Source organism: Cylas formicarius, unplaced genomic scaffold (assembly GCF_029955315.1).
Source record: "Cylas formicarius isolate icCylForm1 unplaced genomic scaffold, icCylForm1.1 PGA_scaffold_5__7_contigs__length_24384050, whole genome shotgun sequence".
NCBI lineage: Eukaryota > Metazoa > Arthropoda > Insecta > Coleoptera > Brentidae > Cylas > Cylas formicarius.
The window spans coordinates 14,223,288-14,241,701 of NW_026844341.1; the positions used below are offsets into that span (position 1 = coordinate 14,223,288).

Consider the following 18,414-nt stretch of genomic DNA (forward strand, 5'->3'; position numbering starts at 1 on the left):
GCGAATGTACCATTCCATATACCTGTAGGTGATCAGACCCCAGTTTTCCATGGCGCCTGCTGAGAAGTCTGGAATCGCGACCATATCCAACTTGGGCAGCGGATATTCGATTCCGAAGAACTGCTCGTAGTATTTGAGGATCGACGGTCCTATCTTGACGCTGTACTGGGCTTGGGATAGAGCGCTGGGTCGGGCCCATATCGAGCAATTGCCGTTGCTGATGTGCTGAAAGTCTGACACGACGAATGCCACCAGGTACGTGGACATTGGTAAACTCTCCTCGTAGTGGTCCCACGCATACCCCGGCAAATTATCTCTAAAATCGTTTTTCTCTAACATCACCTTCCTATCCTAAAGCCTTTTTCACACTTACACATGGTCTGATGTCTCCATCCTTCTCATATTCGAAATGGACGACATATTCTTCGGCCTCGCGATACTGATCTGGAATTTGGCCTTTAAAGCGGGCTCGTCGAAACAGGGAAATGCCTTCCTCGCGTCTGTCGCTTGGAACTGGGTGGCAGCTATCCACCTGAAAGTACTTGGTTCACCTACGACTGAATCCGCATAGTACGGTGACTTACCTAGTAACGCTGTTCTCTACGTAGCTGCTTCGATAAAAGCCCTGCAGCATGTCGTTAAGTACACCCTTAAACACTACGAAAACGTAATACTGATTTGTTTCCACTAATTCTTCATCTAGATCTATCACCAAGAACTGTTTTGCGGACACAGTTCGCACGTCTTTGATCGACACGGTGTTATTGCCGGCGTCCATCACACTAACCGTGTCTATAATGAGGTCCTGCGCGTGCAACGTTATGTTGCTGCAGGTCTTTGTTACTTCGACGAGGATCGTGACTTTGCCGTGGAATGTGAAATTGCCCTGTTCCAAGAACGGCGTCAGGTGCAGCCTATATGAGCGAGGTTTGATGGACCTTGGCAGTCTGATATCCAAATCCTTATCGATATCCAATGCGCCGTCAGTCTTGAAAGTGGTGGAAGGTGGAGGAAGAGTGACGACGGCGCGCATCGTGGTGGACACCGCTTCCTCTTGCTTCACTTGTACGGAACACGAGGTCGTCCTCGATACCTGTTCTGCGTCCCCAAGTCTCGTCTCGTTTTTGGGACACGTAGAGGTGAAGCTGTATACCAACAGGCCTGTGGCGATGAGGCATATGAAGAAGATGACTACCAAGATGATGGCCAGGGTGCGCGAGACAGTAACGAAGCTGGTCCGGCCGTATTTAGTGGTTACCGTGTCCATCATGGAGAGGTTTTCGTGATGCGTCATGTCGCTGCGCTCTGAAAACCCATTTTTCATTCAGAATAGTGTTTTAAACTAGCGTTCCTGGTGTAGTGTTTGTCGGTGAAATGTATCTATTGCTCAAATAATATTTGTTTCTTTATTCTGTTCCTAAATGTCAAATGTGATTGCCAAAAGTCGTGTATATTGAACTTACTTAGAATAAAAGCTATAGCATAAGAAAACAATATTTTACGATGTTGAGGAACAGTCCAGAGCCCCTTACGACCTAATTTAAAATTATGTATATCACTTCTAAAACAAATTTTGTTGCACAGGTAAGGCGGTATTTTATACTTAATAATTTTGTGGAAAAAGGTTGTGACCTGGTCCCTATATTTGTTAAACATACTAACAACAGATTTTTTTAGGTAAAGTGGTATATGGTGTCTGCGACTCACTCCATATACTAGTCAAAGACATGAATTTTGCACTTTCTGAATGCGATATTTTTCCGCAGTGTCAAGGCAGGGCACGAATACACTAATACAATGAGTCCGTTGTGATCTCACAAAAGTATCGCACAGGTTTTTTTATATTTCGAGACAAAGAATGATGTTGACCGTAGATTAACTTTAAACTACTATCACACGTTCTGAGTTTACTTGTCACATGTTCCGGCAATTTTAATTTTGAGTATAGAATGAAGCCCAGCCTCTTGCAGTAGTATAATGTTAGGTTATTAAATTTGATTTCAATATTCCTTCGTACTTGACTAATCTATTGGTCGTTACCAAAGAGTATACCCGATGATTTTTATTTAATTTTAAGAGATGGCCCGCAGCTATACCAAAAAACTTTTTCAAGTCGTAATTAATCCTCTCCTCTGCTCGTCATCACCGTAAAGGTCATATTTACAGTATTTTAAACACTTACAAAACTGAGAAGTACAAACATTTAGGGACTGCAATGCAAAATAAATATTATTATTATTATTATTACTTGTAAGTTGACGCGCCTGATTATTATTTCCCGTGTGCATGTAAAATTGGTCAATACGGTGCCTACTATCAATCAGGACTGTTGTTATTTTAATAATGGAAAATTTGACGCAATATAATTGCGAGCAAATTAAATCCGTGTCCCAATTAAATTTCCGCGTAACGAGATGCGAAATTAAAGGATATCTAACGGGTGACGCTTTCAATGTCGAAGCCTTTGTTGTTACCAAGCAACCTGGAAACGATTTATCCCGGCATGTTGAATATTAATTTGCTTGCTCCGTTCTGCTCAGTTATTTCATTTTATACAGTCTGTCCAAGATAATGATGGAGATATTGGAAACCATAAGATATACGACAATCGTAAAATTAGCAAAAAGTGGCAAAATTTAAAGATTGAAAAATGCCTGTCTGGAATATATTGTTCTTATTACTGACTGATAATGATCTCCCTAATAATAATATAATAATAAATAATGATATTCTTATCAATAGAAACTAAGATCTAGCATTGCGTGATTCTGGTAACAGTAAACTAACGCGCACAGACCTTAATGCTTTGTCACATCACCACCAAGCCCAAAAATTATCGGTTATCGACTCTCTTGTTTACAAAGCAGTAAAACTATATCAACCCGACTCACTTAATCCAGAATTAAAACACCATACATCTGCTGCTCTCTCTAATAATTTTCAAATTAGATGTATTGCATTCCATTCTATCACAAAATTCACTTCAATGGGAAATAAATGTTTCAGATATGAATGTCGAGAGGAGCGGAGGACTCAAGATTGATCCTTGGGATACTCCCAGTGTGGATTAACTACTGTTGTAGATAATCTGTTGCGGTCTTCTGTAGTAAGTAAAAGTCTATTAATTGCGTCGTCCTATCTTGAAAATTAAAAAAAAAACAATTTTTGACAATGAATTTCAGTGTCAGTTTTAGCAGAATAAAACAAGACATTTTGCTTTTTTCCTAAAAGATTTACGAAAACTGGTTCTTGAGCAAGAAGTCGCTCATGTATGCGAAAACTTTGGATAAAGTAGATAAGATATCAATTGGTCTTAACTCCACGAAGCTTTGGTGCATTACTTTTCAGAACAAACTAAATAAAAGATTTTTGCTCACGCTTTATAGATTGTAAAGTGTAAATTCGAAGATTTTTGTAAAAAACCCAATGAGCACGGTCTCTTGTAAGTTTAAACCTAGCGCAAGGTCGATCTTTTAAAAGCACCATCTCTCTAATCATCAAGTTGAGCCACGATGATGGAGGTTATGTAATACGAATGGTTTTTAAAGGCGCACAAATATTAATATAAGTTTCGTTAATATCATTTATTTGAAAAAGATAATCGCAAACCGACTTAGATTAAATTCAGAAAAACCTCTGAAAATGTGTTATTTTACGTGTTTTGGAATTTTTATATTATTAAAACTCCAACTCACCACTCAATGATCATATATATCTGGCATATTAAGTACATTGTCGGATTCTCTGTTGGAGAGAATAATGACACCCAACAGAGTCGGTGTATCTTAAGTTATTCGCGTTGGCTTATTAATTAATTAAGTTAAATTAATTTACTACTACAGCCCAAAATACCAATATTTATATCACCAACCATAATTAAATATTCAAAGCTAGGCAGAATCGTCGATAGACAAGTTCCTAAGATACGACCCTTTTGGTGGTCGAAACACAACTCCAAAGGCAAATTTTTTGTTGATTGTTCATCACACTAACAGAAATCACAAGGCACTCAATATCTTTTTCAATATTCTGTGGTACTATTCTTCAATTGATGTTATTTTTTCAATAAACAGACTGATCTAAGTTAAGTGTTTTGCTTTGTTATGAGTAAAGTTACAAAGTCGGCTAAATTAGCAAACTAGTAGCATTTTTTCCACTGATTACGATGGTGAAAATAGAAAAGCAATCGAATGTAGGGTTTAGAAATAAATGATTAGAATGTGGCCTTTTTTAAATGGAACACACTGTATATAGAGAACAAAAAAGGTCGTATGCAATATTAGCCTAAAATTGAAAATAACCTATGGTGAAAACTTAATTTTGAACAGCCGGTATAGCCACAACTGCACCTTTTTGACTATCAGCTCTTATTAATTCATACCCTGGTGTTTCCATCCAACCAAGTTTCAGATATGGCAAAAATATCGATGTTCATTTCAATAAAATTAACAATAGACTCATAACTGAAATCGACCGAACATTTAAATGACCTCAACTTATTTTTTGTATATTACTGATTTTGTTTTACTAAAAATTACACAACAACAACAAAACAACCGAAATTAGTAAAAAATAAAAATTTCAAACTACAACCACGAATAAAAAAGAAATTAAAACAAATGTGTTTTTTCTGCTTTTCTCATTATTGTTTTCAAATTCTTTATTCTTTTGATCCATTATTTTGTAATAATAATTCAATATTTATTTATTTATATCATCAGCCACTGCGGACCTTTTTTTTATTTTATTTTGGGTAAGCATAATTATTTTTTGCTCAATGCTCTTAATTAGTTTAGACAACAGCGATCAATTTGGATTGAAAATTTGCACAGTAGATTTTCTGCTAAAGCTAACCAGATGTATCTTTCCTACTATGGGGTTCTTCTTAAATTTCTATGTCACACGTCAGCCCGCTGAGGAGGCTATAGCGACCCAATACGCTTTAGCAGTTAATCAATGACGGTCCATATGGCTGAATGTTTTCAGTTCCCTCCGTTCTACGACGATTTGTCCTGCATGTTTATATCGCGCGTTAGCGAAAATAAAATGCACCATTGAGTACTGGTTGCTCAAAATACCCAAAACGATAAATCACCTGCAATGTTGCTTAAAATAGCCAAATTTGTGTCAGCGGGTCAAAAATCAGGGTTAGTATCTGTTTAATGGGGATTCAGAGTTGTATCTTGTGGCACATATTTATTTATTTACTTATTTTTATTTAAAATCTTTAATGCAAATTTAAAAAAGGGAAATTTGGTCTTACCACCGCTCACACTTGACCATATATGATATCGTACTATACAGGGTATTTTGTAATTGAATGTCAATAATTCAGGAGGCGATTTTTGGGTCCATTTAAAAAAAACTTCATATAAACATATGTTGTAGACAGATACAGGGCTGTAAAGTATCCAAAAAAAAAGTAATATCCTTAATACCACTTTAGATATTTGAATAAAATTGGACACATACGTCAGGAGGCATTGTTTAGTGCACCACTTTTCTTTTAATATACCGGTGGCGGTGGCTGTATGAATACGAAGTCCGTAAACTCTGAGATGTATTTTTGAAATCTTTATAATTATTTCATATCTGTAAGAGCTACTGATTTTGTTGTTAAGGCGGTTGTTTGACAGTTGTTGACAACTTATTAATTTGGAGTTTAAAATATCCGAGTATTCGCGCGTTCGGTAAACTTTTACCGTTTACCGCACTTGTTGCATAATATACTATTTATTATTAAACCCATAAAATAAATCCAAGACTCTTTAGAGCCTTTTGAACAATGTTTTCTACGTGCATTTCAAAAAGAATCTCCGAATCCAATGCAATACCCAGGTGCTTTACAGAGTCCGAAAAGTTCAGTTTGTAGTTACCTAGATAGAGATCACTTTTTATTTGCAATTGTGGTAATTTTTTTGTAAACAGAACACAGTGACATTTCTCAGGGTTAATAAACAATCTGTCCAGAGAATAACATTCTTCAAAATTTGACAAATCTCTCTGTAACAATACGTAGTCTGTGGCCGAGTGAACCGATTTTGAAATTTTTAGATCATCTGCGTACAAGAAGTAAAAAAAATAGGTCGATGGCAGTACGCCGGAATCTAGCCGATTATATCAAGAGCACATCTTGGTATCGGAAAATTTGGCACGATTTTCGATTGTACCCATATCAACGAGTCCAAGCGTTACTTCTCAGAGACTTCCGCTTGCATGTTAATTTTTGGCAATGGGTTTTGGACAAAATTGCGCATTACCCCTTGTTTGACCAAGAAATTCTATTTACAGATAAAGCTAACTTTTCCAGAAATGCAATCAAAGCTGATGAAAACCCCCATGCAGTTGTAGAATTTAAACATTAAGAACAGTTTCTGGTAAATCTTTGGGCTGGAATTGTTGGAAATTACTCAATGGGAACCTTTTTATTGTCAGAAAGGCTGAATGGCTATAATTATCTCCGGTTTTTAGAAGAAGATTTCCCAATATTGCTAGAAGAAGTACCATATTTAATTAGGAACAAAATGTGTTTCATGCATGACGGCGCGCCTGCTCACTTTAGTGTGGCAGTAAGAGAATATTTAAATCACACATTTAATAATCGATGGGTAGGTCGCGGCGGACCTCAACCATGAACCCTAAAACCCTGGTTTATCGCGTCCCAGTTAACACAGCAGAAGAGCTAAAGCAACGATTATTATTTATTTATTATTTATCTTGTTGTTAGGATGTTATGTTATTTCATTAAAACTGAAGTACACTAATTGCTAACTAAAAACTAGATATTTTGTTATAGATAGATATTTCACAAAAAAAAGTTCTCAATTTTAACCAGTGCAGTGGCGACCTAATTAACCAAAATATTTTGTGTTCATGAAGAGTCAGTGGTACGCCACTGATTTACTTAAAAAAATAATGACATTTGCAATCATTAATGAGCGGAATTGAACTCTTAATTTTAGTATACTTCGTCGCACGGTTTTCACTTAAAAATAAAAAAACCTCTGCTTGCTGTCACATTAACGATATTGTTATGTTTTAAGCGAAAACCATATTGAAAAAATCAAGAAATTAATTTTCTTTAGAAATGATTGTAAGAGAAATTTTTATTTTAAGAGAAATCAGTAAAATTCCAAAATATCTAAAGTGGTATTACAGATATTAAAAAAATGTATTTTATTTTTGCAAACTTTACCACCCTGTATAAAGTTTTCTTTTTAAAATGGACCCAATAATCGACCACTTATATACAAGAAAAAAGGTCTAAACCAAGCCGTCCAACGAAATTAACAGCTAAAAATGCCAGTACTTTTTTTTGCATCTTTGAAAGTAACCAGGGGAAAGTAACCAAGGGAAAGTAACCAAGGGAATTAAATAGTTTAGCCAAGTCAAATTGTATCTTTCAAATATACCAGATCGGTGACGACGAATATTGATTCCTATAAATCTTAGATTTAAGTTGTCCTAAAAGTTATTTTTTCTGAAAAGTATTCAAGGCATGTAACCGACCTTGGCACAATCAGAGATATTGGTCTCAAAACTGGTCTATTTAGGTTGGGTTGTTTTCGGAAAAGCCTTAATTTACAATATGTGTTATGTGCTTAAAAAACAGAGCTTCGGTATAAGAGCGGTCACACGATCACTACTTGCATTAGACTCTAGCGAAGCGAAAGAGACAAATGATTACTAAATTACGAAATTCGCAATTTATTAACACAGTAATTGTAAGTGTAAAAATTTTGTTTTCTCTCTACTTTTCGTCGACATTGTAGAAATAAATCTCAACGCTATTGTTGCTTTGAATAGCGTCGATAGTGTTAGTTTAGTTGCGTCGATGTTTGTTGTTTCAACTCGCAGCAATAACATCCTTTCATATAAATTCTTTTTCGACCCGCTTGTTTAATATTATTGCGCGTCCATGGGAAACAATTCCCGGCCTGATCAATCGACTTTTCCAGTTTTTTTGTTCTATATTTATACGCCGCGTTAAATCGAAAATAGAACCATTCGCTCCGCCATTTTTCTGCATTAATCGGTGCACATATCGGATGGCGTTGTTTACATAGTACGGCGTAACAAAGTGGAAAACCATAACACGACAGGTCGTAAAACATTTCCCGCTTTTTCGTGTTTTCTGCTTCCCCTCTCACTCCTCCTCTAACTTTTAAGACATGGCTCGGCTGCTTTAGTAAATGTGGAAAGTCAGTAATAGTATATTATGCAACAAGTGTGGTAAACGGCATTTGAGTCACGAGTTCATTCGGCGCAAGCGGAGCGAGTGCTTAATAAACGAGGGACTTAAAAAGTTTTGCAAACGTGTTGCATACTATACTTTTTGTACGACCATTAGTTTTTGGGTATATTTTTGCAAGACAACACGACAAACGCCAAAATTCAAGCCGTGCCGAAAATATCCGAATGCTCCCAAACTCGTGCGGTAATATCCCGAAAATGTCCGAAGTGGCTCCGTAGGTGAAACGACGCTTTCCGCATGCTAGATAATTGGGCATTTTTCAGAAGGGGGTAGAACATAGTATATTATGCAAAAGTGCGGTAAACGGCATTTGACTCACGAGTTTATTTGACACGAGCGGAGCGTTTTTAATAAACGAGTGAGTTAAAAAGTTTACCGAACGTGTTGCTTATTATACTTTTTCTACGACCGTTATTTTTTGGGTACAATTTCGCAAAACAACACGAAAACGTGGGAAATATCTCCGAAAACATCCGATTGCTCCCAAATCCGTGCGGTAAAATCCCGGAAACGTCCGAAGTGACTCGGATTCATAGGTAACGAAACAGACGTGGTACGCTTCCTGCATGCTAGATCGAAATTTGGTCTTACCACCGCTCACACTTGACCATATATGATATCGTACTATACAGGGTATTTTGTAATTGAATGTCAATAATTCAGGAGGCGATTTTTGGGTCCATTTAAAAAAAACTTCATATAAACATATGTTGTAGACAGATACAGGGCTGTAAAGTATCCAAAAAAAAAGTAATATCCTTAATACCACTTTAGATATTTGAATAAAATTGGACACATACGTCAGGAGGCATTGTTTAGTGCACCACTTTTCTTTTAATATACCGGTGGCGGTGGCTGTATGAATACGAAGTCCGTAAACTCTGAGATGTATTTTTGAAATCTTTATAATTATTTCATATCTGTAAGAGCTACTGATTTTGTTGTTAAGGCGGTTGTTTGACAGTTGTTGACAACTTATTAATTTGGAGTTTAAAATATCCGAGTATTCGCGCGTTCGGTAAACTTTTACCGTTTACCGCACTTGTTGCATAATATACTATTTATTATTAAACCCATAAAATAAATCCAAGACTCTTTAGAGCCTTTTGAACAATGTTTTCTACGTGCATTTCAAAAAGAATCTCCGAATCCAATGCAATACCCAGGTGCTTTACAGAGTCCGAAAAGTTCAGTTTGTAGTTACCTAGATAGAGATCACTTTTTATTTGCAATTGTGGTAATTTTTTTGTAAACAGAACACAGTGACATTTCTCAGGGTTAATAAACAATCTGTCCAGAGAATAACATTCTTCAAAATTTGACAAATCTCTCTGTAACAATACGTAGTCTGTGGCCGAGTGAACCGATTTTGAAATTTTTAGATCATCTGCGTACAAGAAGTAAAAAAAATAGGTCGATGGCAGTACGCCGGAATCTAGCCGATTATATCAAGAGCACATCTTGGTATCGGAAAATTTGGCACGATTTTCGATTGTACCCATATCAACGAGTCCAAGCGTTACTTCTCAGAGACTTCCGCTTGCATGTTAATTTTTGGCAATGGGTTTTGGACAAAATTGCGCATTACCCCTTGTTTGACCAAGAAATTCTATTTACAGATAAAGCTAACTTTTCCAGAAATGCAATCAAAGCTGATGAAAACCCCCATGCAGTTGTAGAATTTAAACATTAAGAACAGTTTCTGGTAAATCTTTGGGCTGGAATTGTTGGAAATTACTCAATGGGAACCTTTTTATTGTCAGAAAGGCTGAATGGCTATAATTATCTCCGGTTTTTAGAAGAAGATTTCCCAATATTGCTAGAAGAAGTACCATATTTAATTAGGAACAAAATGTGTTTCATGCATGACGGCGCGCCTGCTCACTTTAGTGTGGCAGTAAGAGAATATTTAAATCACACATTTAATAATCGATGGGTAGGTCGCGGCGGACCTCAACCATGAACCCTAAAACCCTGGTTTATCGCGTCCCAGTTAACACAGCAGAAGAGCTAAAGCAACGATTATTATTTATTTATTATTTATCTTGTTGTTAGGATGTTATGTTATTTCATTAAAACTGAAGTACACTAATTGCTAACTAAAAACTAGATATTTTGTTATAGATAGATATTTCACAAAAAAAAGTTCTCAATTTTAACCAGTGCAGTGGCGACCTAATTAACCAAAATATTTTGTGTTCATGAAGAGTCAGTGGTACGCCACTGATTTACTTAAAAAAATAATGACATTTGCAATCATTAATGAGCGGAATTGAACTCTTAATTTTAGTATACTTCGTCGCACGGTTTTCACTTAAAAATAAAAAAACCTCTGCTTGCTGTCACATTAACGATATTGTTATGTTTTAAGCGAAAACCATATTGAAAAAATCAAGAAATTAATTTTCTTTAGAAATGATTGTAAGAGAAATTTTTATTTTAAGAGAAATCAGTAAAATTCCAAAATATCTAAAGTGGTATTACAGATATTAAAAAAATGTATTTTATTTTTGCAAACTTTACCACCCTGTATAAAGTTTTCTTTTTAAAATGGACCCAATAATCGACCACTTATATACAAGAAAAAAGGTCTAAACCAAGCCGTCCAACGAAATTAACAGCTAAAAATGCCAGTACTTTTTTTTGCATCTTTGAAAGTAACCAGGGGAAAGTAACCAAGGGAAAGTAACCAAGGGAATTAAATAGTTTAGCCAAGTCAAATTGTATCTTTCAAATATACCAGATCGGTGACGACGAATATTGATTCCTATAAATCTTAGATTTAAGTTGTCCTAAAAGTTATTTTTTCTGAAAAGTATTCAAGGCATGTAACCGACCTTGGCACAATCAGAGATATTGGTCTCAAAACTGGTCTATTTAGGTTGGGTTGTTTTCGGAAAAGCCTTAATTTACAATATGTGTTATGTGCTTAAAAAACAGAGCTTCGGTATAAGAGCGGTCACACGATCACTACTTGCATTAGACTCTAGCGAAGCGAAAGAGACAAATGATTACTAAATTACGAAATTCGCAATTTATTAACACAGTAATTGTAAGTGTAAAAATTTTGTTTTCTCTCTACTTTTCGTCGACATTGTAGAAATAAATCTCAACGCTATTGTTGCTTTGAATAGCGTCGATAGTGTTAGTTTAGTTGCGTCGATGTTTGTTGTTTCAACTCGCAGCAATAACATCCTTTCATATAAATTCTTTTTCGACCCGCTTGTTTAATATTATTGCGCGTCCATGGGAAACAATTCCCGGCCTGATCAATCGACTTTTCCAGTTTTTTTGTTCTATATTTATACGCCGCGTTAAATCGAAAATAGAACCATTCGCTCCGCCATTTTTCTGCATTAATCGGTGCACATATCGGATGGCGTTGTTTACATAGTACGGCGTAACAAAGTGGAAAACCATAACACGACAGGTCGTAAAACATTTCCCGCTTTTTCGTGTTTTCTGCTTCCCCTCTCACTCCTCCTCTAACTTTTAAGACATGGCTCGGCTGCTTTAGTAAATGTGGAAAGTCAGTAATAGTATATTATGCAACAAGTGTGGTAAACGGCATTTGAGTCACGAGTTCATTCGGCGCAAGCGGAGCGAGTGCTTAATAAACGAGGGACTTAAAAAGTTTTGCAAACGTGTTGCATACTATACTTTTTGTACGACCATTAGTTTTTGGGTATATTTTTGCAAGACAACACGACAAACGCCAAAATTCAAGCCGTGCCGAAAATATCCGAATGCTCCCAAACTCGTGCGGTAATATCCCGAAAATGTCCGAAGTGGCTCCGTAGGTGAAACGACGCTTTCCGCATGCTAGATAATTGGGCATTTTTCAGAAGGGGGTAGAACATAGTATATTATGCAAAAGTGCGGTAAACGGCATTTGACTCACGAGTTTATTTGACACGAGCGGAGCGTTTTTAATAAACGAGTGAGTTAAAAAGTTTACCGAACGTGTTGCTTATTATACTTTTTCTACGACCGTTATTTTTTGGGTACAATTTCGCAAAACAACACGAAAACGTGGGAAATATCTCCGAAAACATCCGATTGCTCCCAAATCCGTGCGGTAAAATCCCGGAAACGTCCGAAGTGACTCGGATTCATAGGTAACGAAACAGACGTGGTACGCTTCCTGCATGCTAGATCGGTGGATAATTAGGTATTTTACAGACGGGAGTAGAAAAATAGATTTATTTTGAGGCACTGAACTAGAAATTTTACGCTTTTGATATCTCACTCGTTTTAACAAAGTGTCTGAATAATTTGACAGCTGTCAATTTAATCGTTTAACCGGAAAACTAAATTCGCCGTTCCCGGGTTTTCGCCGATATTCGTCATGTAACCTTTGTTGTACACTACATTGTGTAAAATAAAAAAAAATAAGATTTGATCAAAATTAATTAATATGATTCATTAATGTCTTTTCGAAACTAACATGTGCATAATCACTTTTATTACTTATTTTTATTAAAACAAGAGTATTGTCTGCACATTTTTGTTCTGTCACGTAATTTTTTATAGCGCTCTACATATATACCTGTGAGATGTTTTTGTACCATGTTAGGCATGATTTTTAAATGAATAGATTTTTATGAAATTAAATGTGATTTGGCAACACTGGATAATATTAGATTTATCTTCAAAGCAACAGAGTTGGCGCAGAAGCGCAATACAGCGTTGTAACCTGCTTATGCGCAGTTTAGTTGTATTGGTCGTCGTGCTACTGTTGTATTCGTTGTTGCGTCTTTCTAGTATTCTAGAACACATAAACATAGAAAGAAAACATTGTGTGAACAATCCAAATAACTTTTGTTACATCTGTGGTAGTTATGTCGTAGTAAAGCAAAGGGAAACTATAACTTCTGTTGTGAAAAATGTATACCACGCTTATTTTGGTGTAAAAATTGGCGTAGTTTAAAAGGCATTTTTTTACCCAATGGTAACGAACTGGCCTCGATTCCGGTTGTACATTCGGTACATTAAAAAAAACTTACGAAAATGCAGGACTTCTTTTGAAGAAAATAAACTACCAAGAACATCAGTGGATGTTTTGTGGTGACCTTAAAGTGCTGTGCATGTTCCTGGGACAACAGAGGGGTTATACAAAATTTCAATGCTTTATTTGTGAGTGGGATAGTTGGGCGAGAGACAGACATTAGACGCAAATAGAATGGGCCTCTAGAAAAAGCCTTACATCTACAATATTTATGCCAGAAATTTCTAAGATAAAAGAAGGTATTTTTGTTGGGCCGCAGATAGAACATTATGCATAACAAAATGATCAATGTCGAGAAAACGCCTAGGTTTCAGTTAAAGAAGTAATTCACAAGTTTCTTGGGAAAGGACGAAAAGTATGAAAGTATTGTTGAAAATATGTTAAAACAATAAAAAACCTGAATATATACCGATCTAACGTACGAAAAACCTTACTTTAGCACGTGAGTTTCGTGTTACATGGACTCGAGCCACTTCAAAATTTGAAATTTAAATATCATTGGCCATTCAACGATCTTTCCTATATAATTACATTAGCTGACGTCCGCCCTTGGATTTTCACTGCCTGTATTTTGTGTGGATTATTGGTGGACTGACAATGTGTATTTTTCCTATTAAATACACGAAGCCTTATCCGTTAATATTATTTGGATTAGAAAATTTCCATCTTCTTGATATCTTCTATACATTTCATTGCAAAATTCAAGCCTCTGCCTTTTATGTTCATCGGTTAAATTTTGCACTGGAAGGAACTTACGATATTTTAGCGTTCATTGAATTTTACTACAGGACTTTTCGAATAATTTACGATTTTCTAAAAAATATGAAATACAACAATTAACAAAGTAGAACTCAAAGTCATGATGTCAAGTGTTGTGATAGTATAATAATTTAACTTGAAAGTAAAGTAATATATTGAGGTCTTCATCAAAATTTAATTCTATTGTCCTGGTCTTCCGCGTGGCACTATTTCTATGCACAAATTGTTTAATTACATTTTTAATTGTATTTATTAAAGGAACTCTGCTACTATTTGTCGATATTCTCTTTTAACCCTTGCAACGTTATGTCCGTTTGATTAATATAATTTTATTTTTTGGCGTTTTTCTACTTCAGTATAACTATTACTTACGCTGCAAATCTTTAGTTTTGATTAGTTGTCATTGTTAAAACAATTGCAAACATAGATAATATGGTTGCTATCAAGGCAGACTTGACCATTTTTAAGCAATATGGCTATTTTCCAGAAATCTAATGATAATTATTTTTAAACTGAAATATCTCAAAAACGGTTAAATGAAATGTCAGAAAACTATATGTTTTTGCAATCAGGAAAAAAAGATCTAGGATTGAAGCTAACAATATACCAGGCATTCCATTAAAAAAAAGATGTTGCTGCCATTAAGAGTTGATTGATTATAATGTAATTTCTTGTGCATTTTAAACCCCATCTGAGTGTAGGTATAATAGGAACTTGAGATCCCTGTACAGAGAAGAGAATACGGGCCATATTGTATATTTTAACAGGCTGGTGGCGATCTTTATTGGCTTAATCACCGAGTCGTTTTCATTAATACGACCGAATATTTATCAGTGCGAGTGAACCCTCTCGAAAAACATTCTCAAGCTACTTTGCAGAAAGCGCGATAAACGCCCATTTCTAATTAAAACTCATTAATACCGCGCGGTCAGCAGATGTTCCGTAAATTAAGCCGGGCATTACGAACGATTGTTGTGATGACTTTCGTTTAACAATTTAAATACGCGTTTGGTATTTTAAACGAGTGTTTATCCATCAATAAATTGTCGTCACCCAATACGCTGACGCGTTTGTCAGACGAAGCCGTTCGGCGCTTTCCTTCCTCCTTGGTCCCGGTATCGGGTTCGTGAGGAGGAAGCGGATAAGACGATCTTCCGGCTAAAGATGCGCCCATATTACCGACGACGAACAATAGGCCGGCATAAGACGTTGTAGTCCGCCCGCATGGGATCACTCGAAACGTTGTAAACATTCGGTGGGGCCCTCATTCACTTCGATTTGCTTTTTTAAGAGCCTTATTGATGAATGTTAACGATTTTAACCCTAAACTGTTTCAATTATCCAATTGAACGCTGTGGCGGAGTAAAAGCAATCGTTTCTCGTTTGGTGGCGTTGTCGTTTTCGAGTGAGTCAATTTGATTAGTTTTGGTAAACTGGCAAACCCACAAATAATAATGATATTAATAGTCTTTGTTTTCCAAATCGACAAATACACTGTTTATATAAGAAATTGTCAAAAAAAAGACGCATAATCCAAGACTACAAACAAAAAACTATAAACAAGGAAGGAAAAAGACTAACTAAAGTACTCTTCTACTAAATACAGGCATTTAATCATAAGACATTCTTTTAACATTTTTTGAAATGCACATAATAATAATAGTCTTTATTTAAAATTGAGATACACGATATACATAACACCCAGTATAGAATACTAAATTCCCAAAGGGCAAAGTCTAGCTGACTAAGTCAGTTACTCAACATTAACCCAACACAATTAAACTATGTATCATACACCTTTTTGACACTACAATTTGTAACAAGATAACCCGTAGTAAAAAAAAGGAAATAAAAAGAAAAGAGAAAAAGTTAGTAATAATAGAAATAACTCTGTGATTAATTAAAAGACGAAAAACCCACTCAGCACTTTATTTATCTAATAACACGCCTTTAATGTTTTTCCGGAATAGTTTTAAAGATGATAAGACAAAGTTTTTGCCGCATTACAGGTAAACCCCCGTTTGTGAAGAGCAAATCTGTGTTGAGACACAGTTAGCGTTAATATTTACATTATGGGTTTCACAGCAATAAACTAGATTATCTTTTAAATAGGGAGTGCTAGAAGATTTTAGGATCGAATAGGTACTTAATTAAATTGTCTATGCTCAACCACTGCCACAATTTAATTTTAGGGGACACGTGGTCATATTTGCTTAAGCTATACACAATCCTACAACAGTTGTTTTGTATTTGTTAAACATGGGTAAAACAATACGAGGCAATATGACAGTGCAGACATGTGACTCACACACAGTCTTTTCCTAACTTTAAAGTTCAATATATGCTTATTGGCATATAGAGTCTTAAGTAAAAGGCACTTTTACTTATGTTTCAAATGTGCTGTGCTGACTAAATCTTGATAACCGTTACTCCTAAATTTTTGGCCTTGGTAGCAAACGACAAGGGTTCCCCATTTATCTCAAGATGCAAGTTACTTTTCAGGAACTGCATTACAGAGTCGCGAGCAAAGAGTAGCACCTGAGTTTTAGCAGCATTTAACCTTAAAACATTTTTCTCACTATAAGTAAAAACTTGCTGTAGATCGAAATTAATATCTGCTTCGACCTCATCATAATAGACGGGTCAAAAAAATAAACAAGCTGTAGAATCAAATGTAAAAATAATAGCGGCCCCAAGATTGATCCTTGAGGCACCCCTGATACCACTTCACCAACTTTCGACACACCGTACATTTTTATTTCTTTCGGTAAGAGGTTAAAAAATAGCACACGGGATTCCATAAGAATTATTACCTTTTGCATAAGGAATTCTAAAAAACTCACTGAGTGAAAATTACTGTTCAACACAAAACCTGATTTATTTTGAAATACACATGTAGACCATACAATACGAAAATAATAAATTAAGAGATCTTATAACAGATGTTTTTTGTGGATTAAGGTACAAGTTATTATCATTAAATCAAGAGTTCACCTCACTCAAATCCATGTTACATTTGTCTTCCAGCCACGAATCATACCTATTCGTCATAGATATTTTAAAGTCATAAGCAAACTTCTTAAACGTTGTTTTCTTGAAGTCGTTCGGGTCACGCAAACTCTTTAAACTGAAAAGTACTGACAGTAATATCTGTGTGTATGCTATCATACGCTATCATGTAGGCCATGGGTGGGCAAAAGCCGGCCCGCGGGCCGGATCCGGCCGTTTTGCTAATTTTATCCGGCCCGTTGAAAAATTCCGCACGCAAATTTTTTTAAACTCTTTTATGAGATTTTGTTGACATCAACATTATTAGTGTGCGTACTGTATATATAATAGGCATAATAAAATGGGCGGTCGGCTGACCACACTAGTGTGGACGATGTCGCGAGCTTGAAACAATCCTAGCGCGATTCTCATGCGGGTCTATATCATATGCTGCACTCCTCTCACTTTTCGAGGGACGACAGGTCGCACCACGCGTATTGTTAATTTTGATTTAGCACTGATCGCATACTCTTTTTTGTTCGAGTCTAATATTAGTTTACAAATATAAAATTGAAAAAGTGGACTTTTTGTAAGTAAAATTTTAAAACATTGGTTTTATTTTATTGTATTAATTAAATTATTTATTTGTAGACCTTTGTAAAATGAGTCAATCTAAAAAAAGAAAAGTTGATTTAGAATGCAGAAACTTCAATGAAGCTTGGACGGTAAAATATCTTTTTACAAACATTAATAAGAAAGCAATTTGTTTAGTTTGTCAGCAAACAATTGCTGTTTTCAAAGAATACAATTTAAACAGGCACTTTACAACAAAACATCCAAAATATGCATCACTTTCTTTAAAAGAACTTCAAACTGTAGCAGAAAACTTAGCAAAAAACTTGAATAAGCAACAAAATATTTTTACCAAAGTAATATAGAGAAATCTACCACAAAAGCAAGTTATGTTGTCGCACACAAAATTGCTAAGTTCTGTAAGCCGTTTTCTGAAGCAGAATTTGTTAAACAATGCATGGTACAAGTGTCGGAGATATCTTGTCCTGAAAAGAAACATATTTTTGAAAATGTAAGCCTTTCGAGAAGAACAATAGTACGATGGATTGAAAATATTTCAGGAAACTTACTTGACCAGCTAAGAACAAAAATTGCTGATTTTACCTATTGCTGCGATATTACTGATACAAATCAATTATTAATATTTATTCGCGAAATGTGAAATTAGCGAGGAACTTCTTAGTGTGCATCCAATGAAAGATACAACTACTGGTGAAGACTTCTTTCTCGCTGTTGAAGAGTGTTTAGTTAAAATAAGTTTAACTTGGAATAAAATAGTAAGCGTCACTACGGATGGTTGTCCTAGTTTAACAGGGAAAAATGTAGGCTTACT

The 18,414-nt window shown here is 35.6% G+C and overlaps 1 protein-coding gene across 1 annotated transcript in view; it reads right to left on the reverse strand.

The window, feature by feature from the left end:
* LOC132702185 (aminopeptidase N) overlaps window positions 1–18,414 on the reverse strand; it is a 33,369-nt gene that overhangs the window by 9,662 nt on the left and 5,293 nt on the right. The window contains exons 2-4 of the mRNA XM_060670684.1: window positions 585–1,305; window positions 374–532; window positions 23–316 (exon numbers count right to left, since the gene is read on the reverse strand). Coding sequence (XP_060526667.1) covers window positions 23–316; window positions 374–532; window positions 585–1,305 — 1,174 coding nt within the window. The remainder of the gene's footprint in view (window positions 1–22; window positions 317–373; window positions 533–584; window positions 1,306–18,414) is intronic.